The 25,930-nt window shown below is 41.4% G+C and overlaps 1 protein-coding gene across 1 annotated transcript in view; it reads left to right on the plus strand.

The window, feature by feature from the left end:
- Positions 1 to 25,417, plus strand: part of PHLPP1 (PH domain and leucine rich repeat protein phosphatase 1) — a 132,167-nt gene extending 106,750 nt beyond the window's left edge. The window contains exons 11-17 of the mRNA XM_080578372.1: positions 8,438 to 8,638; positions 9,629 to 9,791; positions 14,119 to 14,249; positions 17,716 to 17,820; positions 18,772 to 18,966; positions 21,195 to 21,423; positions 23,351 to 25,417. Of these exons, the coding sequence (XP_080434498.1) occupies positions 8,438 to 8,638; positions 9,629 to 9,791; positions 14,119 to 14,249; positions 17,716 to 17,820; positions 18,772 to 18,966; positions 21,195 to 21,423; positions 23,351 to 24,475 (2,149 nt within the window). The 3' untranslated portion in view covers positions 24,476 to 25,417. The remainder of the gene's footprint in view (positions 1 to 8,437; positions 8,639 to 9,628; positions 9,792 to 14,118; positions 14,250 to 17,715; positions 17,821 to 18,771; positions 18,967 to 21,194; positions 21,424 to 23,350) is intronic.
- Positions 25,418 to 25,930: the final 513 nt, after the last annotated feature.

The raw sequence follows: 25,930 nt of genomic DNA on the forward strand, positions 1-25,930 counted from the left end.
CCACTTCAGTCATAGGCTAGAACTTATTTATACCTGTCAAACAAAACAAAATCTGTGCATAAGGCTGACAGAATAACTCAGTTATTCCTGTGTCCTTGCTTTGTGAATTTCTTATGCCTTTCAAAGGTTTGTCGCTAATTTAGCTGGTGTCACTGCTTGATCTGATTTTTTGGCTTCTTATTTTTATACTGCTGTTCCTTTAGTCTCAAAGTCTTCATAATCTTTCTTCCCTGATCTAAACATATCCTGTAAAGTGACTGTGATTAAAATACCAGGGATTCATGGCATCGCTGGGGTGGTGGATGGGCTTGCCACGCTTGATGTCAGTGTTCCTTGCACCTCTGCACTTCAACAAATTGTTGTGGGATTTCTGAATATTCTAACCCATGTATAACTTAACAGTGAGATTTTCTGCTGTGGGGTTTTATTTCTAATATTAATGGTGACAAAAGGAACACACAGCCCCTGGGTTTCTTGAGAGGTGAAGAAGCAAGAGGACTGGTGATCTCTGTCACAGATCATCACCTAGTCAAGAATAGTGCAAATCTCCTGCTTTTATACTGTTCATTCTGTTGTGAACCTTTGTTTAAACTTCCTGAGATTCAGGGCATCAGAGCTGCAGAATTGGGTTGGTTGAGATGGTTTCTGTGTAAACTTGGCTTTTGAACAGTGTCTTGGTCAAAGAATAAGAAGGAAATTATCTTTTAGTTGAAAAATTGTCTTCCAAAGCATGGACTTTATTAGGACAAGGTTTTGATTCTCCCAGTATGGCATTTCAGTCTTGATTTGCTTTAAAAAAAACTTTAAAGTAGTTTTTGTACTTTAATTTTTATTTTGTTTTAAACTATTGCATACCTGTCTGCATTCAGCTGTGGGTAGGGTACCACCTTTGAAAAAAAAATCATCAGCAAAGTTGTTCTGATATTAATTACCGTTACAGTTGGGACTTTACATAAAAATGCAGTCAAAATGATCAAATTTAGCAATGCTGCTGTTGTAATAATTGCAGTTACTGCTTATGTTTCTGTTTAAATGTGATGAAAGTCGTATGGGAAAGATGTTTAACAGCAGCGGCCGTAATCGTCTTGTGGATGACTTTCTCAAACTCTTGTACATTAGATATTGTAAGAACTTCAGAAGTCAAACCTTGTAGAAGTTTTTTCATGAAGGCTGCGAAATTAGGTCAATTTAAAATAAAACAATCCTATTTACAGGTCCTAAGTTGAAATTCCTGTCAACTTGGAAAGGAAAGAAACTCTTAAGTAAGATTCAGAAAGCTACTGGCATCTGAGAAAGCAAAGAGAGCAATACTTCTGTAAATTTATTTACAAGTTGTACGTCTTGAATGCAGATTAGTGCAATTCTGGCAGAGAGAACCTGGATAAAAATTCTTGGGCTGCAACTCACCTTTTTAAAATGAGCTACAAAACTGTAGACAGCTTTTCTTCCCCCCTCCCCTCCCCCCTTTTTTCATGATGCCAAAAGGAACAAGCACAGGCTAAAACTAGAATTGGGGCTAGACTTTCAGAAGTTGGCAAAATGTTGGCTGAAAAGAGGTAGAATCTAAAACCTGCTTTGAATAGCGTATTAAATGGCTGCTTCCGACTTGCAGATGGGAAAAATCTCCACCTTTGACATGATGCAGCTTCCAAGCAGCGCAGGGAATGTGTTTAAACTTTTCTACAGGTGTTAACAAAACAAGAGGTGAACACAGCTTCCCATTCTGGGATTTCATCACGGCTGCAGCCTCCCTCGTTTGTGATGATAACAGAAGCAGTTAGCTTGTGGAGCTTTCCCATGTCGCCTACCCTGTTACTGCTTTGGAAGACTTGGCTTAAAAACAGTTTGTCCATGCTGGTGCTCCTATTCCTGCTGCAAAAGTGATACCCGTGAAGGAAAATAGCAGTCCACAATGAAAGAGTTTTTAAGTTTGGAATTTTCTACAGCAAACATTTTTTCCTTCACTTTGCTTTCAAATGTTTGCTTCTGTCAGGAGCTATGGGTCTGGGCTGGGGAAAGGTGTTTAGGGCTTTTGTTTGTTTGTTTTTTAGGAAAGGTAAAATGTTTCTCTTCTCAAAGCATTCCCTGGGAAGCATAATCTGTGCTGCCAGACATGTGAAGAGAACTGGGTTCCCTGAGCAGTCTGCCATGGTCTTTTTCCAGTGTGTAATGTTGGACAAATCACTTTACAAAACCCTTATCTCTCCATAAAATGACTTATCTTCTGCAACATGAAAAAATTAGTTTATTTTGGGGGAAATGTACTCAAGTCTATGCAGTTGGCAGATGATAATCGTGTCTCAATATGAAGTCTCACATTGTGAATTATAAACGCTTTCTCCTTCTCAGTCCCGAATATTTAACTATGTGTCTCTGAAGTGCATTGGGCAAATGTCAGTGCAAACACTGGTGAGCTTTGACATCTAGAAGACCCGAGAAAGGCAGGGAAACCAGGGCATCGGTGCGCATAGAGGGAATATCACTTTCACCAAAACAACAACAAAAAAAAAACCTGAAAAACCTCTTTGTTCTCTTCATAAAATGTATGGACATCAGTTTTTCTCTATTAATCCTTCAAAGACAATTAAAAAGTTTGATTCTCTGATGAAGAGTATAATTTACAGTTACTTTGTCTGCTTTTTTATTTTTCTTCTGTTTTAAACTGTTATTTGAGAAGAAATGGAGGACGTTCTGTGAAACATTGCTCTGACCAAGACTGAACTTGGTTCTGTTTATTCTGCTGAAAGTATGCACATCTTGATCATGTTAGCAAGGATTTCTCCTGTTGGGTGGGGATTTTCTTGGCAAGACGAGCGCCACAGAGACAGCCAGATAATCTGTTCATTTTTCATTACCAGATGCTGCGAAAATAGAGAACTCATGCAAGTGCTATAGCTGATGGGAAAAACTCCCAAGCAGAGTCCTTAACCTTTCTTTTTTTTTTTTTTGCACACCTGCAACCCCACAGCCTTTTGTTTCTACTCGCTGCTTCATTTGTTGTGTTGGCAGATGCCTTTCCCACCCTCTCCAGTTCTCATACAGCCTTTTTGGTGCCTTCCTCGACCAGCTTGCAGCAAAACTAACAGTGTAAGGCCATGAAAGCAGTTCTACAAAATGTCCTTCAGATAAGATGGGCAGGCATTTAAGAGCTTCGCTGAGTTCAGTAGAAAAACAGTGGCAGTGGGTCAGGTGGGTTTAAAAGTGGAGAGACAGTGATGAAGGTCAAGGGTTTTGCTTCTTGCCTAAACTTCCTTTCCAGTTGCTGTGAATGTTGTAGCTATAGGCAGACCTTTAAAAGAGCCCCTGGCTTATTTAAAGCAGTTATATGGTGAAGATCTGTAACTGTGATCTGCCTGGATTAAATCTTGAGCTTTCTGTTGGTTTGTGGTGTCTGGCAGTGGCTAGCTGTGGAGGCTAAGCCAGTGTCAGGTATTCAGAGCCCATCCTCTAGGCTCTTTTCTGCATGATTCTTGTTTTCAGCTTTGTTCAGCTGTTCTTACCTGTTTTGATTTTGTTGTTGGTGGTGGTTTTGATCTGTAGTTTTTGTTTGTTATTGTTTTTTTTTTTTGCCGGAGTTCTGGAAAGTGACCCAGTTAAACTTGTTTGATATTTGCCATTTCCACCCACTGTGGCTGCTGCCTTTTTATGCAAGTACTCGTACATATCGTGGATACAACAAAAGTGAGAGAGGAAACAAATTCAAATGAATGCAAAGAGTGTTTGACGCACGTACTTTGGTTGCAGAAATGCTTACCTGCAGTTGTTTCATTGTTGATAGGTCAGGGTTTGCAAGCAGATATATTAGAAACTGGGGATGTCTCAGTTAATGAAACAGCTGAAGATAGGTTAGAAAGTAAGAGCTGAGGTGGCAAAAGCAGTCAAATGTAGTTGGCTTGCTTTTTTGGCAGTTCATCAACAGGAAGGGGATTCACTTGAGTGTTTTTGTCCTTTTTTTTTTTTTAAGGAGCAGAAGTTCTTTGCATTGGTTTGCAAAACTTCCTTGGTCATTTTTTCCCCCCAGACACACCAATCAAGGTTTCTTCTCACACACTACTGCAATCGTAAATTATTTCAGGATTAGGCGATGAGAAATTGAGGGCATGTCTCTGCAGAAGGGACTGAAGAAGAAATTTTCTGTTTTGATTGCTCTGTGCTGATGGAGATCTTGGGGCACAGGCCAAGCTGAAGATTTTGATTTCTGCACGTATTTTATTTTACAGCTGCAACGTTCTTTCCAACATTTATCAATGTTTTTAAGCTAAGCTCAGTGGTTTTGACTTGCTGTTGCTTGGTCATTGGATACAGTTTTCTGTGTTGCTCTTACTAAAGTTGAACATTTGTAAGCATTTTGGAGTACTTAAATTATTCCTGTGGTGGCTGTGCCTTAATGGCAAGCCAAGTTTGCCAAGCTACCTCAGAAGATGTTGAGGAATTGGGAGATGCTATATAAGTGAGACCTAACAATTGGCTATATGTAGCCTTTGTGTGTGCTGGAGGTAGACATCGGTGTTAAAGGGAAAAAAGAAGATTTTGAACCTTTTGCAATTTACCATAGATTTTCTTCCTCTGCTTTTGGAAGTTCAAATTCAGTTCAGAGTCCTCTGGATTTAAATAGGGAAGGCATGTGAATGCTGCATGCATATTAGGTCTGTTTTGTTGAATTAGATCCATGCCCTTGATTTTAGTGTATTCTTTGGGACAGTCTTTATTTTCTTCTTGGAGAAGTTAAGTCTAGCAAGGGATTTTATTTTAATACCCCGTAAAACTGAAGGTGACTTATTCCAGCCAGAGTTCAATGTTTATGTTATTACTCCAGAGGAGAATTTGCACCTTGTCAAAGCTGACGAATTCTGGCATCTTCCTGCCAATGCTTTTCTTTCTTTCTTAATCCCTGACACTCTTCTAGTACTTGTTAATTCATGCTCCCCTTGCTATATTATACTCTGGTATGTGCATGGGCTGCTGAATTCAGGTTTTTGTAGTGATGCTGTACTTTTTTCATGAGCTTGTGGTATAGTGTGTGGGCGGAATTGGAAGGGGAAACAATTAATTTTGGACTGAGCTTTAATACTTGACATTCTGCTTCCATCTGATAAGCAATACGAGTGGGATATCTTCAAGGAACATGAATCAGTTAAGGTCCATGCACAAGAGAGATGGGAACAATTGTGCCCAAGTAAATTTCCTCTCCTCCAGAGGGCATTTGTAAGATGCGCCTTCTGAGCTGGCGGCTGGCACAGTGCATGAGGGTGAAGAAACAGGGGAGTGGAAATAACCCAGTGGAGGACTTTTGTGTTAAATCAGAGGGAAAAACTGATGGGCAAGTATAGATTTTTTGGACAGAAGAATCTAGCACAGAATCAACAAAGCTTTATGCAGCAGCAATCTGCTAGTTCATTCTGTTCTGTGCCCAAAGAATGGTGTCTCTTTTTTAATCCAAAGAATATATTGAAAAAAGGATCTTTGGAGAAGGTTGGTTTTTTTTTTTTACCATTTTTAATGTAACAGCTGGTCAAAAGGAACATGTAAATAAGCAGCATACTCTTTTCTCAAAAAATAGCTGATATCATTAGAATTAAGCTACAGATGGAGATTACTATGTGACTATCCTGAATCTGGGTGCTGTGTGGCTGTGAGTGTGCACATGGAGGTGTTTGCTAGGCGTGGTGAGGGTGAGGTACCCTGCTACCACAGGGTTCCCATCCTAGACTGCTGGCAAGATGTTGCTAGCCACCTAAGCATTGTTAACATCACGGCACTAAACGGTAGGTCAGGATGCTGGGGATTTATTTCCTGTATTTTCATATCACTCTCTGGAAGATTTGGCAAAAGGTGGGGAGGTGGAAGGATACAGGGCAACAACTAACCTCTCTGCTTTCCCCATTGGAAAATGTGTGTTCAAAACCTGTTTTTGGCAGGAATATGCAAATTTCAACCACTTTTAATGCCAGTGAAGGGGACAGCTTAAGAATTCTTGTTGTATTCTACCAATGTTGAAAATCTATTAGAAACGGAACACTTCTTGATTAATTTTTCTTTTGGATTTAGGATGACTTCTGTATAGTAGATTGTATCATATAGTGGATTGTATCAATGTCAGCATTATCAGAACAATATACATTTTCTTGAAGACTTCATCTGTGTTTTGGACTAGCTGTATTTGAGCAAACCTAAATTCTTTTGTGCATTAAGAACCTCATAGCCATAGGATCCTCTATAGGTTATCCGTTAGGCTCCATTTGGTAATTAAAGGAAGGTATCTGTGAACCACTGCAATTTATTCTGCTGCATCCTACAGGAACATAAGGAAAATACACATTTCCTCTTCAAGTGGAAGATGTCTTTGGTGTTTTGCTGTTACGTTCTCATCCCTGTCATATTCCTGGGAAAGGCTTCCCTGCAGCCTTAAGCCTTTTTATTACTTAAACCTTTCCAGACTGAGCTGAAGATGACCATTTTATACTATGAGCAGTACAAAAGGCACCGTGGCTTTAATGTTAATGAAAGTGCCTTTTTGTGGAGAGAGAGAGATTGTCGTGGATATTAGAATGAAGTTGCCCAAGTAATAATTGTCTATACTTTAGCAATAGGTGTGCTTGCTGGTGTGTAATTAAGTACAGGAACTGTTGATGTGGTATGCTTCAGTTTAATAATCCAACTTTGAAAGCGCTTAATATATTTTTAGTTTATACCTGAAGGGCAAAACTGAGCAGCCTCTTTTTTAGAATAAGTAAATAATGTTAAAAACCCTTTCAAATGCTTATTCCCTTCTCTATTAATCCTCCCTCTCCTCCCCTCCTCCTCTGGAGTTTTACCACCCTTGTGAATAATGAATGAGCCTCAGGATTAAACTGTTTCTCCGTAGTGGACTCCTCGGTCTGTGTAGAACAGCTAACCTAGTTTCAGTTCTGTGCAGTGCTGAGAGATTTTTGCTTCTAATGGAAATATTTTTAAATCCTTTGACATCCCATGTGACTTCTCTGTAGCATGCCTGACCCTTATTTGCTGCTGAGCAAGTTGCAACCAGCTGCAACTCATGCAAATCCATCTCATTCATTAGCAGACCTTAAAGGTCAGCATGAATTCCCGTGCACTTAGGCGAAGCGGGGGAAGAGCCATCAATATTTTATCACTTTCTCTTAAGATCGATGACAAGAACGCACATACCTTTTGTGTCCTGATCGCTGGCGTTACAGGTTTCAGCCAGCTCATTTCTGAGTCCTGTGTCTTGAATGCAACTGTGACTGTTGCAGCTGCCTTTTGCTGTTGGTTGGTAGGAGCAGTACAGCCTGATTTCAACACGCTCGCTGCAGGCTGGCAGCCACACATTTACTGCTGTACCACAAGTTCTCTAAGGCAGCCTTCTCTGAAACGGGGAGGAAGGAAGAGAGATCTTAATTCTCTTGAAAAGACATGGCCAGTTGGTTACTAAAGGCTAAATGGCCTTATTTTTCCATTTCTTTGGAATTGCCTGTTCTAGCCCTTGAGATGCTAACAGCGTGCATCCTTCCAGAAGTTCTGCAGTCACAAAACTCCCTTAAAGGAACGTGAATCGTCTGTGCAGAATGTCACCGGCTAGAGTGGGCAGTGCCTATTCTTCAGCAGGTCTTGTTCCCACCCTGGCAAGGATCCTCTGAGGGAGAAAGAGTAACTTCATTTCTATGCATCTTCAGTCCTTGCTGCTTGTAGTGGAGTAGCAGAAAATATTGACAAGGGCTTCTGCTAGGGGAAGGACACTCCGGATCTATAGAGAGATCTGGCTAGCTTGCTGCATAGGTCAGCAAGCATCTAACTTCTTCAATTTAATTGAGCATTGGCTCTGTTTCTCTTTAAAACATAAGAGGTAAATTACTGCTTGGGTCTCCGGGTGTGGTTTGTTGTGTGTGATCGGTATGTCTTTAGCTGTCCAAATATTCACAGAGAACTTTTTCATATTTTGTAGATGTTTTCAGGCCTGCAGGTTAAAACAAACAAACAAAAACTCTCTGTATCCTAGCCAGTATTTAAAGTACTGAAAAATTGGCTGGCTTTTTTACCAGTGACTTTTTTTAGTTATTTGAAGGGCAGCTATGCTCTCATGGTTCATTGATAATGAGTTCAGAATTCATTTTTATGTGGAACAAATACGGAAATGATGTGGTTTGTTATTGCTGTTAGCTGTAGGTACTTCTGTAGTAATGTCAGCAGTATGAGGTTTTCATAAAAGGACAGAGGCATTTTGACATACTTATTTTGCTGATTTTATGTTCATAGAAATCGGTTAATTTAAAAATGGGATCAGAAGTTTTGTTTGTATGATACTAGACTTCTGGTCTTTCTGTCCATCATTGTGCTTTTGATCTTTATAACTATCTTATAAACAGAAATTTTATTTATACTTTTAGACAAAACCTGCAGGATGTTTCACTGAACTCCCTTATGCAACATTTCTTTGCAGCCTGAGATTTCTTAATGCCTCTGCCAACAAACTGGAAATGCTCCCTCCAGCCACTCTTTCCGAAGAGACCCATAGCATCTTACAGGAGTTGTATCTGACCAATAACAACCTCACAGATAAATGCGTACCCTTGCTAACAGGCCATCCCCACCTAAAAATCTTGCACATGGCCTACAATCGCCTACAGAGCTTCCCTGCAAGGTAAGTAACTGGTTTTACTGCCGCTGGCCCACCAGTGGGCCGTGTGAAATATTTTCACAGTGAGAACTAAGTTGCACAGAAATCTGGCGGCGCAGGTTGTATTTTGAATGTCGTGATATTGCAGTGGGTGGATGCATCTGCTCTGCCCTGTTGCACATTGCTACCCTCTCTTGCATTGCACAGCGTTTGTTGGTGCCTTCTGATTGCACTTGGAATTCTTTTCAGCTAGACTAATGTAGCATGGCTGCAGTATGCTTCTGAAGTCAATCAAGGAGATCTGTTTTTCCCAGTTTGGTCACTTTGCTCACACCTGATGGACTTCTCCTTACAGGAGATTTGTAAGCATAACAGTCTGAAAATGTCCTTCGGCAGTGGACTAAGCTACACTGGGAAAAAATCCTCTCTCTCCCAAAGGAGATTCTCCCTTGGCAGCAATTTAGATGAACTACTGTACTTTCAATTCACTCTGGTTTAATCAGAAATCTTTCAAGTGTAAGATGTGCTGTAAAGCTGATGGGGTACAACCTTGGAAAGGAGATGCCAATAAATAAAGGAAGAGACATCTCTGTCCTTGTGGGATGTTCTGAGCAACTGGGCTTCAGTGGCAAGGAGAGATGGAGAGGGAGGGAGATGAATAACGGGGCTGGGGCTGAGCAGGATGCCAGAAGGTGGAGGGAAAATTCTGGGATGAAGTGGAAAGCTAGGGTTGGAAGAAAGGAGGAAAAAGTGAAAGCGAGCTGGTAAGCAGAAAGAATGTAGGCAAAATAAGTCACTTCAAAAGTAGAATTAACAAAAATTGGCAGAAGCAACACAGATCTTGGTTCCACAGCTGTTAGCATCTGACGGGAGGAGAGGTGACAAGCACTGCTGTGAGCAAGGGCCAAAGTCTGCCGTTGTATTTTCTTAAAATCATGAAAACCACTGCTCTTATCACCATTTCAAAATAAAACACGTATGCATATTAACAGCAAATTTCTCAAACTCTTGTAGTAAAATGGCCAAGCTGGAAGAGTTGGAGGAAATTGATATTAGTGGGAACAAACTGAAAGCCATTCCAACAACCATCATGAACTGTAGACGCATGCATACTGTAATTGCTCATTCCAACTGCATCGAAGTCTTCCCAGAAGTCATGCAGCTGTCTGAAATAAAGGTAAGACATGAATGTGCTGTGAAAGATGCAAAGTAATGCATGCTTTACCAATTCTGTTCTCCCCTCAGGTCTGTCATTGCTGCAGGATAGTATATTCTCAAAAATCGTGGAGATCTGACAGCTGCTTTTTTGCCTGAGGTCATATGTAAAGCATTCACCCCTGTGCTGCCTCATAGTGGAAGGGAGGAAGGTCCTCAAAATCTGATTTTTACACTCACCTTCACCACATCCCATTTTCTTTGCCAAATAAGTGCTAATCGTCTTCCTGTGGCAGTCTGTTATGATACGACTTAAACATTTGCCAAGAGCTATACACAATTAACTCTTGCTGCCTTGGCAGTTGGTTAATTCTGTAGGAATGGACTTTGTTTTCAGCATGTGTTTAAAAACTGCTGAAGCTGCAAAATAGGATAGGCCTTGGGGACAGAGATAAATTCCAGGAGCGCAGGATTTGAGTAGTTAGGCAAGCTACTTCAGTTTTCCTAATTGCAGTCATATTTTGCACAACTGGAGGAACGCTTAATCCGTCTCTTGTGTGTGTTACCAGAAATAATTCTGAGCTTTTCCTGACAGTTCTTTTTTGTGAGACACGTTCTTTGCTTGACCATGCCGAGAGCAATACCGCTTACCTTTTGTAAATTAAGTTTGTGTCCCTCCTGGCCACAATGCAGAATATTTCTGATTGCATGCTATTTCCACTGCTGGGAGATGGTTAACTCACAGCGTACGAATCTTGTGGTACGATCAAAAAAACTATCTTTCATTCCCTGTGTTTGAGAACTGATTACCTATTCATGGGATCAAAACAACTTGTGTCCTTTGCACACTCTGCAGAGTCAAAAGGCTAAGTTCCCAGCCTGGTCTCTGTGCTACAGTGTCTGGGGTCATGCAGAGCAGCAGGAGGAATACTTTTTTTGGACAGTGAGTACACGTAAAGATGAGCTTTGTGGTTTTAGCCAGGAAATCTCAAACAAACTTGTGGCTTTTTGAATACTCCTCCCTCTTCGGAACAATGGCCAGAGGAAACTGAGGGCCATTTAGAATCGATTAGAAGTAAAGCTTTTCTTCTTAGAGGAAGAATTGGGGTGGGGGACTGAGGCTCTGCACAGTAAACATTTCTTTAAAATATGAGGGCATTTTTAACCAAAAAAGGAGGATAATGTAAACGTGGATAACGAATAAGCAACTTTCTCCTTTTTGTTCTGACATCTTGGGGATAGCTGAATGTGTTTTTTAGAAGTAGCAGTATTTAGAATGCCTCTCTGCTACAAAGCTTAGCAGAAAAATGTTCATGGAAGACCTGGTGGTTTTTCTTCCTAATGGCTCCGTACAGTTATTTAGTTCTTTCTAGCAAAAGAAAAAAGGCATGGGTGTCATTAACTGTTTTGCAACTGGAGGAATAGTGTGCATGTCTTAATCAGAGAGGTTGCAGTGCTCTAGGGCTTCACCTTTGTGGAAAGAAAATGTCTCGTCAGTACCCACGTCTGGTTTTGACTTAGGTGAAACTTAGGAGTTCATACCGTTGCCAGATACCTGTGCCGTAGCCTTGGTGGGCACAGGGCGTCTTCTGGCCTCTTGGAGATTTCTCTGGGTCAGGGCTTGGAGCTTGTACAGCCTGGCTTTATCCATTACTAAGCGTGACTGGAGGTCCTCCTTGGATGTCTGAAAGCATTCAAAATGTGCCAAAGCAAGGTAAGAAACTGGAATTTGAGGTAGGGGTTGGTAGTTCGGTGAAATAAGCTTGCTTGTAGCAAAGCACAGAGTTGCAGTCTCATGCCAGTGATTGTCATACTTGATCATTAATCTTAATTGAGGTGGCATTCATATATTCTAAACTTCTTGGTAAACTGTTACCTGAGGTAATAGCTGCTCTGCTTTGTATTTAATTAGCCTGAGAGGGTGACATAGTACATTTTTTGAGTCAGTGATACTGGAACAGTTAGTAGTGGCAGTTACGATGTCTGAAATAATTTCAGAAGGAAGGCTAATATAAGAGATATGATGCTTTTGTACTTAGAGTAACTTCAGGATTTCTAAGCACAAGGTCATTTTAGTGATACAGTTGTTTCTGAGCTGATTTTACACGCTACAGTTAAGGCTACAGAAGTTTTGTGGTGTTCTGTGCGTTAAAAAGCCCAGCGGATATCCCTGAGATAACTTGTGTGATACATTTTTAAAATTTTTCCCTAAAAATAAATTTTGAAAAGGCTGTTTTGTGTACATTCTTGTGTATTAAAAGATCATTACGGGTACAAAGTGAACCAAGAAGATCTGGTAGCAATAGCATCTTAAGGCTGAAGTTCTCAGTGTTTGATAGTTTTTCTCCTAGTTCGGTGAGTTTTGATACGCCCACCTTCAGTCTCAACTGGAGATAACTCAAGCCTCTGTCAGCTACAGACAGGACAGTTGCAATGCCATAAATGCAGCGTAAGCAAATGCTGAATATTAAACTCTGTCCACCACCTGGTCTGTGTCCTGTGTGCAGTTGCAGTTCTTCTTCTGGTGCTGCCTGGGTGGGGCTAGCCAGCTTACATTAAAATGACGCACAAGGAAATCAGGACCGGTTAGGAAATAGGCTTTCCTGCTTGCCTGGGGAGTAGAATACGGACTAAATTTAACATAGGTATACAGAAAGTCCCTGCTAACCTATTCTTCAAGCGGTACAAATGAAACCTGAGAAACCCTGACCTGATGAATAAGCTGTATTCCCTAGTACCTAGGAACCGAGGGATCTGCTCTAGACTGTTGCTGCCCTCCGCATATTGGGCATCTACTGAGAGCAATGAGATGATTTTACTGATTTTGTGCTCCTTATTCCAGCATTCTCTTACATCAAATTTGCAATGGCATTGGGGTGTTGAACCCAGCAAGGCCTGCTGTTAGCTTTGTTAATCTGAGAAGTAATTACTGCCTCTCTGGAAGCAGCAAGAAGTAGTGCAGAAGAAAAACAACTCGCTGGAATAACTCTTCTGTTAAGCTGTCTACTGTTTAGTTTGTATGATGGATTTAAATTCTGATTTCTTTATCAGGCTTAGGTAATGTCAGCAGTTTGTTCTTCCTAGATAATGAGGCCTCCATAGCAGACAATGTTAGGATTCAAGATGTGGTCATTATCTGCATTGCATATATATAATCAAGTGTTAGATTTTTCTTTTCCAAATTTTACTAGGTTATCTTATGTCTTCCTCCAGCTCAGGACCCTATGTCTTTGAATATACATAGAAAAATAAGTCTCTTGCTTGTATCAATGGAAATTACATATTGATCAAAACATGCAGCTAGGAAAGTTGTTCCCCCCCCCACCCCCTCCCGCAACCTACCCTAGCTATTCAGACTTTGGTTCTACTAGAATTTTTGAAGTCTCTTTTCTTTCAGGGCTGAAAATAAGAAACTCCTTTCTGAAGTATGTGGATAATTCTTCTGTCCTCAGTTAAATATCAAGCTGTTCATGCTCTAATTTTTTTTACTGTTTTTGGTATATGCTATACCTGTGGTCCTGTAATAGGGTTTGAAGAGTTGTTTTCTCTAAAATGTCGTGGTTTTGTGTACTGACTTTCGTCTGGATATGCAGCTTTAACTATGTTTGGCTTGGGATTTTGTCATTCTAGGGCACTTGTTCTAGCTAATTCGTGCTTAGCTGGAGGATAGCCAGCATGTTTTTCTGCTGGTTTAGTATCTCATTTTCTCTGAAATATTTCAGCTTTAGTTTTTTTACTTATTTTAATTCAGATTTAAATATGAATCCTTCTAAGATAATACAAATTAAAACCATATTGAAAACTGCTCTGATATTTCTTTCCTTTTCCTCCCTCTACTCCTCCCTGCCCTGTGCATTTATAAGTGCTTATTTTTGATATCCCTCAGTAAGTATCAAATTCCTGAGTGTGTTTATACTTGTGCTGGCTTATATGGACTTCAGAGGAGGGACTGCTGTGATAGTGCCTTAGAATCCCTAGCCTCATTTTTGTTTCCTTTATCTGTTAAAAGGCTGGCAACTGTTTTCATCAGTAACATTTTTTCTTTAATACTTATTTGTTAATGAAAGTAGTGACCATCTTTCTGTCTGCAAAGAGCAGACAAACCTTACTGGTTTTGCAGCATGATTACACCTGGCTAGAAATGGAAATGGGATGAACATACTTCTAGGTGTCCCAGACATCTGTGAAGAAGGCTAAATGCCAGTGAAGAACCACTTACTTAAATGAATAATTTTAGGTTTTGGCTGCAGGCTCCCTTATTCATGAAATGTGCATTACTACATTTAATCACGGTTTGATCTTAATGACATCTGAATTCTCTTGCTTATTTAGTTGCTTTCTTTTTGCAGTGTGTGGATCTAAGCTGCAACGAACTGAGTGAAATCACGTTGCCTGAAAACCTGCCTCCAAAACTGCAAGAGCTGGACCTGACTGGAAATCCCAGATTAGCCTTGGATCACAAAACCCTGGAGCTGCTGAAGTAAGTTAATTTACAGAGTAGAGAGGGTGCAGAATGACTCCTGTCATTAATATGTGACAATATACAGAAGTGTAGTTTTGCTCAAGACATGTGACTCCTTGTTGACAGTGGATCAAAAAATAAGACTGTACAGTTCAGAAATTAACACTCATCCTTGTTAAAGAGCATGACTAACCTACTTCAGTGCGGTTGCTTTCAGCTCTAACTCCTGAAGGGGTCTGTTGGGCCAGTTGGATCTCCGTTTTACTTCTGACATTAGATTCAACCAAAATGTTCCACTGTTGAGATGCCAATAGCTGCTTATTTTTTTCTTACATTCATCTGTGAACTTCATTCACTGTGATCCTTGTTACCTCTTCACGTAACATTTTTTGTTATCCATCATACCTCTCTGCTTTTGTCCTTTTTTCTTTTTTTGCATATTAAAACATGTCCTGAAGGCTTGCATCTCCCACTCTGCTTGCAGCAAAGCCAGTTACCTAGCTTTGAGATGCTCTGTTTCCTTCCTGTCTGCCTGTTTGTTTCCTGCTCCATGACTCAAGTGCCATCCATAACTGAAATACACCAAGTGCCTTCTGCTGCCTCCCGTAGTGTGTTGTGATATTGTTGCAGTCAAACAGATAATCTGTGGATAGCGGTGCTGCCTTAAGCCTTTCTTATTTCCTGTAGGGAACTGCACCAGCTCTGAGTTTCATTCTGAGTCCCTTTGATGCTTAAATACTGAGTGATTCCAAGAAGGGCTGATATCCTTCCAAGGGCTGAGCAGTTGCTTCATGTGGTTTGCTTTTAAATGGTTAAGATCTGGCACTGAAGTATTAAATCTCATCTGTTGTGAAAGCAAGGGAATCTTGGTGTGAGTTTGCTTTTAGCTTGAATCAATGGATATTGTAAAATTTAAATGGAAATGTGAATAATGAGTTTTTACAGATAGAAAGCAAGAGTCTGTTTCACAGCATACAAGGAGGAAAAAAAGCAGGAGGGGTGTTTGTCTTTTTTAAGAGCTGCTGATTGTGTGTAGGAAACCTTCCTGAAGAAGCAGTGTGTAATGCTGCTCTGATTTGTAGAGTGTGTGTGTCTTTATATAAAAAATCAAAGCTAACTGAATGGCACCTGAACTTAAAGTGAAAGATCAGCTTTTCATGCTGTATGACCAGCAGACAAGGCAGGCAAACTAATCTCTTGCCCATTCAATATTCAGGCTTCATGCCTCATAGCAGTATTGCACAAATTTCAGTCCTAAGCAGTAGAAAAGTAGTGTTGCCCAGTGGCACGCTGTATTTTCACTGACATGTGCATTGTCTTTAATTCACAGAAAACTTTTTTCTTCTTGTATATGTTTTTTTTTTTAAATAAACAATTTCTTCTTACAATTTCAGGCCTATTCTCATCCTTGTAAATACTCTTTAGCTGTGGTCAGGACTTTCAGGTCTCCTTCAGGACTTCTTAGTGGTTGTCTCTATTGATACACTACAGTGACTTCCACAGTGTACTGCCACAACGGAATGTGAGGAAGGAGATGCTCCGTACATTTCTTTTTGTGGCAGGCACAAAAATACTTGTGCACTTGGTGCTTTTTATATCTTCCTTCTGCATGTGAAAGGCAGCTCTCCATCTGTGCCCTGGCAGGATTTAAGCTGGTAGTAGGTTAATATGTAGTCTCTGTTCTGCTGAGAAGAGTCCTGTCGTGCATGCTTGCTTTTTTTCATATGTGTGGAGGTCTTAAGGGAGGCTTGCATGCTTACAAGAATGTTGCCAAGTGATTTATAGGATGTAAGAATTTCAGTAGCAATTATAATGAAAAAAGGAAAATCTGTGGTTGCTAGCTACTGTGAATTTTTGAGGAAAGAGCATCTGGTTCAATTATAAATTAGGAGGAAAGTAACCCATGCAGTATGGAAGCCCTAGCCCATCTTCCTTGTATAGGATGTGCTGCTGGATATCATTTCTTTCTGGGCGCATGGTCTAGTAGTGTAATTGTACCGCTGAGGAAGCTGAAGGCGATGCGCTGAGGTAGCTTTATTCACCACTGCTGGGAAGCGTTGAGGCATCTCCGGGTCCTTGACCTGCCCAGGAACAAGGGGTCAGTCAACCCAGTTAAAAAAGAAACAGAAAAAACCCTTTTGATCCAAGTTCCTTTGCCCTAGAGGATAAATGCCTTGTACAAGAAGCCTGTGAAGAAAGTGTCTTTGCTTGTGCATGCAGTGTTTTACATGACAAATTGAAAATCTCTGCTACTTTAGAACAGATCCAGTTTTCCAGTTTGAATCAAACTTCTTTTGTAATGCTCTTGGTGAGGTGTCTTCCTTATATTTGCCTCACAGAGGGCTGCAAAACCAAGGGCTTGAAACACCAATGGTTCTAACATTATTTATGTAATTTGTTTGCTTGTAATGTGCCCTAGCTGATGTATGTCCTGACTATTAGCATTAAAAGAAATCAATCTGGATGTGACAGTTCTTCAGGTTATTTGAGGAAGGCTGTGAAATGCGGAGAAGACTTTTTCTTGTGTGTTCAGGTCAGGTGGGGGGTTGGACAGAGAAAAAATGAATCCTCGGAGTGAACAGTTAGACCTTTCTGCCTGTGTCCTTTTATGATTCATTCAGTTCATGAAAGGTTTGGGTGCCTTTGAAGTTTCTGGAGCGTGTGGGGAGCTTGCTTTTGCTGCCTTTGGAAGAGAGCAGTGGGGAGCGCAGGGGAGGTCATTTCTCCCTACCAAAGCAGGGCTACGAAGAGAAGCACATAAACAGATAGGGTTGGTCCCTTTTTAAGTCTTTACTGTGCTATGTGAGATATTTGAAATTCAGGCTAAAGGCCATGTTGGTAGTAAATTGGAGGGTAGAGGATCAAGGGCCTCGGTAAAAACCGGACTGCAAAATTGCAGAAGGGCTGTGCTTGCTGCCTGGACTGCAGACCTGCTCTTGCAAGTCAGAGCAGCCCCAGGATAGAGCTGATGTCTGACTCGTGGGCATTTTCATGGAAGTCTGTTACTACATGTTGCTGTTTCTAAAGACTTTTTTTTTTAATTTAGGGGATGGTGTGGCTCACAGAGTAGGTTTCATTAGAGTATAATGAAAAGAGCCCAGAGACTTACTCTTAACATGGGTGGGAGAGAGATGTAAGTTAGAAAATCACTCCCCATACCGGCTTCCATCAAGTCAGTGACAAATTTGCCTTGTATTCGCCCTGGGCCAGGGTGAAAATAAATAGCTCGGGGTGAGGGAAGGGAGAAGAAAAGCTGGGTAAGCAAAAGAGTGCAGCTGACACCCTCATAGAGGCTGTTATTTATTGCTTTTTTGTTCTTTGTGTACAGGCACATAAAAGTAAACCACTTTGGATGTCCTGCTTTTGAATGTGTTGCTAAAGAACTGGGAGGAAAGAAGCTTCTCTTTTTTCTATCTCTGTTTTATGCTGGATCATGTCAGTATGTTAATCCAGTGCATCTTTCCCTTTTCGTTTCTCTTTACAGCAATATCCGTTGTTTCAAGATCGACCAGCCCTCGGCTGGTGATGCTTCAGGAGCTCCAGCAGTGTGGAGTCATGGTTACACAGAAGCATCAGGAGTTAAGAACAAGTAAGACCTGGCGTTGTTTTTATTATACAAGCATCCTAGCAGCAGAGAGCCTCTATGCTGATACAAAGAAATCCTTTTTTTTTTTTTTTCAGTGAAAGTTTGGGGACGTTTTGGGCCTCACAAAGGCAGAGGCCATGCCATGACTCTATATTTGTATACTGGGCCCCTGCCTGGCTCTCAACTTTTTTCTTTGTTAGGAATGTTGCTAAGATACAAGTGTAACCGACACATTTTGTCTGTGCGAGCCTCCAGTACTTGCAAAAGATCTGAGTGTTTAAAAGCATTTTCCTCTTTGCAAAGCTTCTTTATCTTCAGCTAAAGGATGTTTACCAAGCAAAGCGGAGATACTAAAGGAAGAGGTAGAATGGCCAAAACTCTGAATATTCATAGTATGTGAAGCTTCTGTGACTAAGGCAGCACTTGACAAATAATGTACCAAGAGTCTGCTAGTCTCTGTGTTGCTGGCAATGTGATGAATCTTTCTTTGTTCCCTAAATACCTCTTCAGAAATCTTCAGCTACCTAGGTTTCCCTAGCAAGTGCCAGCAAACTTTTGCTTACTGTTAAGTAATTTAACTCAACTTGGTCATCAGCAAGTTAAATCATAAAGATGGCTCTTGGAGGGGCAAGTGCCCCTCAACTGCTGTTGTTTCGGGCATACTTTTCTCCCCTAAGTTTGTTCCCCTTTCTCTACAAATAGGAGATCTGTTCGCATGCTGAAAAGGAGGAAGATTCCTTAGGGCTTGGCTTGAATTTCCAGCACAGTTCTCTCCATGTTTTACACTGCTAGATGGGTCTGACTTCCACACAGCTCAGAAAGCAGTTTTGAAGACCTTGGAACAGAGTTGGTTAAAACTGGCTCTCAGACCGGGCTGCACCTTTTTTTTTCTGAATAATATGAGAAATTAGTACTGGATAACAATCTTGATGTTCTCCTGTTTGCCTTTACCAGGCTGTGTGTGGCAGCACTCTCGGCCAATAACTTCTGCGACAACAGGGAGGCACTTTATGGTGTTTTTGACGGTGACCGCAATGTGGAAGTGCCGTATCTCCTGCAATGCACTATGAGTGACATCTTGGCAGAAGAGCTACAGAAAACAAAAAATGAAGAGGAATACATGATCAACACGTTCATCGTTATGCAGAGGTGAGTCTTGGATCTGAAGCATTTTTTTTAACCTCGTGTATGCTTCCTGAGCAGTTAGCTTTCAGGTTAAGCACTTGCTCTTTTCTTGCTTCAAAAATGGGAGTGGAGGGGGCAAGACTTAGTATCTGGCAATTGTGTATTCTTTTATTGCTTGCTTTGTGAAAAATTGCCTTCTGTTGCTTTCAGCTGTGAGGAGAAAAACCCCAACCCTTTCCCACCTATCTAAACAAACAAACAAAAAAACACCCTCAAAATCACTGAATGTTTATGTCTGAGTGGTTTCACTCCTATCTGGTATCTTCTTTAAGTCTTATGACTCAAAATTTGCAATAGCCAAGACAGTAGTGTAAATTTCTTGATCATCTTTTAAACTTCCCTTATTACTATTCCCTGCAAAGCCTGGGCTGATCCTTGCTGTTTTTTTCTGTACCAATACAGGTTATTTAAGGCCACGCAAATATTTAAAAATATATATTCTGACTTCCTGAAAAATGTCTGTTTCATGTCATTCCTTTGACCTTAGAATATTATTTGTGCACGACTCATCCGAAGAGATTGTGATACAATAGCTGTGAGTGTAATAGCAGCTATGTGTGGTGGTTGGGAGATCTGTGTGTATGCGTGCTGTTCTTGACAGAACAAGAAATTGTGCCTGGGGAGACACTGAGTGAGGAAGGAGTATGAAGGGAACTGAACAAAAGCGCACAAAGAGGTCAGGGAAACAAAGGAGAAAGCAAATAAGCAGCTCAGAGATGAAGGAAATGGATCAAGTTGAAAGTAGGATCACTAGTCGTTCAATGGCTGCAGTTTTGGAAGGGAAAGCATTCCAACTCTGATATTGGGAAAGAGAAGCATTAGGATGGTATTGAACCTTACAAACACAAGAGGAAAAAAAAAGCTGATTTCCCACAATTACTTAGTGCCTTGGTTAGACTAGTAGCTGAGAAGAAGGTTGCCATATACTTAAAATCATCAAAATGATATAAATTTACATATTGAAAGTACTTACCGTGTTGGCTGTTTTTTTTACTACTCGCAGGCTTTCGCAGGAATGTGGTATTCCTGGAAAAAAAACCCACTGCATTTGAAGGGGAGTGGGAGGGGAGATTCAAATCAAAATAAGCTAATCACTCCCTTGGAGAAACAGAAATAATACTCATTCTAGTTGCATGTTACCATTCCTTGAGGAATTACTACAGATACTATGCAACATTCTTGAAGTGCCTTTAAAAAAAATAGAAAAGCATATTGAAGCCTTGGTACGAGTTTAGTTGTGCATTATTTCCACACCATTTTGAATCAAAACTTCTTGCTAGCTATACCTAGCCTTAATATAAATTTTAGTAGCCTCTGTAATCAGCTTTCTAATTGTTCTAGTTCTTAATTACTCTAGGTGGAGGCCCTGATAAACAAGCAACTGGGAAGGACAGAATTTTCTTCACAGTCGTATTTCAATTTAAACAAGTAAAATGAATAGTATTAAAATAAGCGTACATTCTAATGACAAGATTCTGAAAACTTTAGTTTTATCTATTTTGTTCTGTTTCTGTTTTTACTGTGACCCCTGCTAAAACACCAGACTTAAATATTTCAAAGAACCTGTTTTATGTGGTAAATGAAAAGTCTGCCTTCTTTTAGTGGAATTAACAACTACTGTGGTTTTTTTGGTCGTTGTTTGATACTTTAAAAGCATTATTCTGAAGGCATCACAAAACAATGAACCTCTAACATCTATTTTTGCTCAAAACTGGAATTTCTAGAGTTAAAATTACTGTTCGTCTCCTGAAGCTAAAGACTTTACTATTCCAAAGCTCTGTCTGGATAATATGACCCCCTTTTTAAGCCCTACCTGTACTCACTTAGTAGCCTTCAATACTTTTCTAACCCTCTTTGCTTCCCTGCAGCTGACCTTTAAATCAGACTTCTTTAAGATGTAGAGAAAGAGTGCTGACTGTGTGACTCTTACAAGTGCAAAGATTTTTCTTTCTAAAATTGAGTAGACTTGAGTATCTGCATCTTGCTGTAAATAGCACACTGCCTGAGAGTTGTACGTGATTACTCTGCAGTGTTGCTATCGTCTTCAGTGAAGACGTTCGTTTCTGTCCCAGTGATCCAGTAGAGTCAATGCCCTGAGTGCTTGTGGTTGCAGAATAGCAGTTGTTTCTCCTTAGTACCCATAACACTTGTTTTTCAATTAAAGAACAATCATTGTTTTGTTTAAATTCCAGGAAACTTGGAACAGCTGGACAAAAACTTGGAGGCTCTGCTGTTCTTTGCCATATAAAACATGATCCCATGGACCCTGGCGGATGCTTCACGTTAACCTCAGCAAATGTGGGGAAGTGCCAAACTGTTCTCTGCCGGAATGGGAAACCTCTGTCTTTGTCCAGGTGTTATGTGATGAGTTGTGAAGAAGAACTGAAGAGGATTAAGCAGCATAAGGCCATTATCACAGAGGTTAGAGAACTCGGATGTTGATGTGAAAGGAGGACTGCTGCAAGCTGCAGCTTCCTTTGAGGACATTTGCATGATGGTATATGAAATTACACATCTGTATTAGAAACCTCTAAGAGGTGTTGTTAATAGCATGGGTTCCAGAGTAGCACTTTTCCTTTCAAGGTGATTCATATCATGCAATCAAGTTGTTTTTCCATCCCATTGCCAAGCCAGATTTCAGTTAGCTTCAGAGCCTGAGCAGCTGTGAGCATGTCGTGGTGACACAGGAAAGCCGAGGCCCTCCTCCTGTTGTGGGGGAGTGCTGTGTTGGTGCTGTCATGAAGAGCCCCTCCAATCCAGAAAGATGAGGGCTGAGCACTCAGAACAATGCTGTCCTTCCCTTGGGAGACGACTTAATCCTGCCAGGATGACTTTGCTGTCTGAGCTCCTGTGTTCTCAGAGCTGTCCTCTGACAGACCGCTCTCGAAGAGAGCATTGCCCCAAAGGAAAACCCGTCCTATGCTCAGCTGAAGAGCCACGAGAGAGGAGGAAGCTATTTGCTCCCTTTCTACAAGCTTAAAGCCACTACTGTCAGCTGTGCTTTGCCTTGTGTGACACATGCATAGGAACAGAGAAATATTGTATCCTCTTAATGGGGGAGGAAAGGGCACAATACTCACTGCTGTACAGCCGTGAGGAGGTTTGTGTGTGTGTGTAATAAATCGTGTGCCCATTAATCTTGCCAGGAAAAGGTGATGATTGGAATCTCAAATGTGACAAGTTAGAAGGGAGTCACTCCAACATAGTGTGCATCACTGAGGCATGCTCGTTATGCTGTTCTGTAAAGGAAAAGGGAAATTTCTGCACAGACTCTTAAGATGACTCACTGATTTCATGCATGTTGATGGCTTATCACTTCTGTCAGGCTCCTAATGGGGAAGTTAACAAGCCGACAAGGTTTTTTTCTTTTGAGTGGCTTTAAAGGGGAAGCTTTTTTACTCTTGGTTTGCTTTTCTGTGTTTTTTTTTGTTGTTGTATAATAACCACTGCTGTCATCATCTGGACCAAAGGAGCATAAATCCTCACCTTTGTTGTTGGTCTCCAACACACAATTAGTAGGCTGCAGCTATCCCCAACAGGCTGACAGATAACCAGACCTGCTGTTTCAGATGCTTGCTCTGCTTATTCTGGCAGCTCAGATTCTAACCAGGACAGGAGCCTGGGATTTGGACGTGCAAGGGATTTACTTCTCAAATATGCCCATTTTTACTGGTGTTTTCCCTTCAGATATTACTCTGCCTCCCCTTGGAAATGTCATATCTAAGTGGAAGCACAGTAAGTAATTGGGGCATGTAAAACATTTCACTACAGTGCAGCTGACTGAGAAATGCAGACTTGCTCTCTGCTGCATTTGACTTGCATGCTTCATTTAAAGCCTTTTTTTTAAACGAACTTTTGTTTCCAGAGTGATGAGCCAAGATGAAACCTACAATTGTTACAGCTGCAAGAGAAGAGTCATAACTGAATGACCTGCCCCTATATCAAATGGAGCTGTGTGTGACTTTGCACTGCATAAAGCCAGATATCGTGGGTGGAGGAGGGATAAGTCTGACTCATGGGTAAAACATTAGTCCAGTTGGCTCCCACAGCTGCAGAAGCAGAATAGATGTTTCTTTGTTGCAGGCTTCTGCTTTGTTGGTCTGGATAGGTGATGCTGATGACAAATCAGTAGGGTGTAGGAGGCTCAGTGCAAGGCTGGAAACCAGCCATTGCTGTGTTCTGATCCCAGCTCTGTCACTTTCTTGCAAGTCACCTCTTTTCCATATTCTTACCTGTAAATGGCTGTGTCTGGGGTACTGCGGAACAGACACTGGTAAGACACACGGAGGAGATGTGAGTGCCATGTGTCTTTGTGTTGTTTTCAATTTTGTCTCCTCTCTCATTTCAGGATGGCAAAGTGAATGGTGTGACGGATTCAACAAGAATCCTGGGATACACGTTCCTTCACCCGAGTGTTGTGCCGCGTCCTCACGTCCAGTCCATTACCTTAACTCCGCAAGATGAGTTCTTCATTCTGGGGAGCAAGGGGCTGTGGGACAGCCTCTCGATGGATGAGGCAGTGGAAGCAGTCAGAAACGTGCCTGATGCGCTGGCAGCTGCGAAGAAGCTTTGCACTTTGGCCCAGAGTTACGGCTGCAACGACAGCATCAGCGCCGTTGTGGTCCAGCTCAATGTGACGGAGGACAGCTTCTGCTGCTGTGAGCTTAATGGGGTCCCACCCCCCAGCCCTGGCATCTTCCCCCAGTCCGTCAACGTGGTCATCAAGGACAGGCCTGCGGATGCTCTCGGGATGCCGTCTTCGAGCAGCGGCATGGCTTCCGAGATCAGCAGCGAGATCTCCACCTCAGAGATGAGCAGCGAGGTGGGGTCCACAGCCTCCGACGAGCCTCCGCAGGTCGCCATGAACGAGAACAGCCCAGCCTACCCTGGGGAGCAGCGCTGCATGCTGCACCCCGTCTGCCTGTCCAATTCTTTCCAGCGGCAGCTCTCCAGTGCCACTTTCTCCAGCGCCTTCTCCGACAACGGCCTTGACAGCGATGATGAGGAGCCCATAGAGGGGGTGTTCACCAACGGCAGCCGCGTGGAAGTGGAGGTGGACATCCACTGCAGCCGAGCGAAGGAGAAGCAGCTTCTCCAAGTGCCTGTGGAAGCCAGTGATGAAGGTATCGTCATCAGTGCCAACGAGGATGAGCCCGGTCTTCCCAGGAAAGCTGAGTATTCTGCCACGGGCACAATAGGGCGCCGACGGGGCAACGGCTCAGTGGCGCCGCAAGAGAGGAGCCATAACTTGATCGAAGTCGCGACGGATGCACCTCTCAGAAAAACAGGGGGATACTTTGCTGCTCCGGCACAGCCAGATCCGGATGACCAGTTCATCATCCCCCCAGAGCTTGAAGAAGAGGTCAAGGAGATCATGAAACAGCACCAGGAGCAGCAGCAGCAGCAACAGCAGCAGCAGCAGCGGCAGTATCAGATGGACCACCTGGCAGACTATTACGATACACCACTATGACCCACTCTACTGCTCGCAATTAAACTAACAAACAAGGAGACTTGAGTGCAGGACCCAGTGGGCTCACGCTACAGCAGGGGTTTTCCTTCTCCTTTTCCTTTATACACTTCCTTTTCCTTATCCTGCCACTACAGATAACTGCAGCTTTTCGGTTTCTTAGGTTTAATATTCGTGGACTTTCTTCTAGAGACGCTTTACCAGTAAAGTTTAAAATAGTTAATATTCCCTTAACATATCAAGTGTAAAAACAAAAAAAAACAAAAACAAAAAAATAATAAAAAGGTTTAATATATTGCTGAGAAACAGATGATGATGTAATATTTTTTAAAATGGCTTGTTTGTTTTGTTTGAAAAGCAGGGCAGTAGCCAGTGCTAAATGATTTAAGTAATATTGTAATACTGTATTTCTTTGAGAGAAAAGGCTTTTTTTGGTCTTGAAAATGATAGACATTTGTAGAATATGGAGACTAACTCCTAGGAGTTGCTTTACTCTTTCAGGTGACTTAAGTCACTGAGATTCACTAATTTTCTCTGAGAGAACAGTTGATTGGGAAACTACTGTAAATAGCTCAGTGTTGTATAGTGACGCTTACATGTTTTGTAGCCTTGGCATTAAGGACACAACGTGAAAAACTGACCTTTTTCTTAAGCAACTCTTTGGGCCATGGTCATTAAACATAACGGACTGAGTGACTGCGTACAAGTTAGCTAGAGTTTAGATGGTATAGACCATTGAAAGAAACCCACTTTTTCCTCTGGTCTCTTTCTTTCCTTACTTTTGCAGACATGTTTTATTTGTGTTCCTTATTGCTGCCACAACCAGCATGATTGTATAGAGCTCATTTGCTGTAGAACATTTACATACCAAGAGTTATATTAAAGCCGAATGCACAAATGAACATGTCATAATTTTTGTTATAATAAATATGAAATTTACAAACAGTGTCTGTTTTTGTCTGAATAGCTGAGCAGCAGCTTTCAAATAGCTTGCTGTGGTTCATCAGCATGTTGCAGTCTGTTTAAACTGCGAAGTGTTAAAACTTCTTCAATTTGGTGTGCATTTTTACAAGAACCACAGAAGCTCACGTGTACTCTTAGAATTTTTAGTAAGCAGTTCACCCAGTAGTTGCTCAAAATGTCAAATGCTCTTTAAAAGATACTAAACACCAAGGAATTAACACACTTTTTTTTCTTTCTCGGTGTGAATTCAGCACTATTGATTTGCCCTTCACGGTGGTATTGACAATGCCAGAAGATTGAAGAGGAGCGGTGCTCTGACTCCGCCACTGGGACTGAGTGACTGAGGGTAGAAATGATGAAGGGATGATGTGGACTAACAAAAGGGAGAAGGAAAACATTGGATTTGGAGAGAAGAGGAAAAATGTAAAGAGAAGGTGGAAAAGTGAACTCAAAGCTACCTACATAAACTAAGATGTGGTTGAACACGTTAAATGA

This window comes from Anser brachyrhynchus, assembly GCF_964034855.1.
Source record: "Anser brachyrhynchus genome assembly, chromosome: 2".
In the NCBI taxonomy this organism is placed as follows: domain Eukaryota; kingdom Metazoa; phylum Chordata; class Aves; order Anseriformes; family Anatidae; genus Anser; species Anser brachyrhynchus.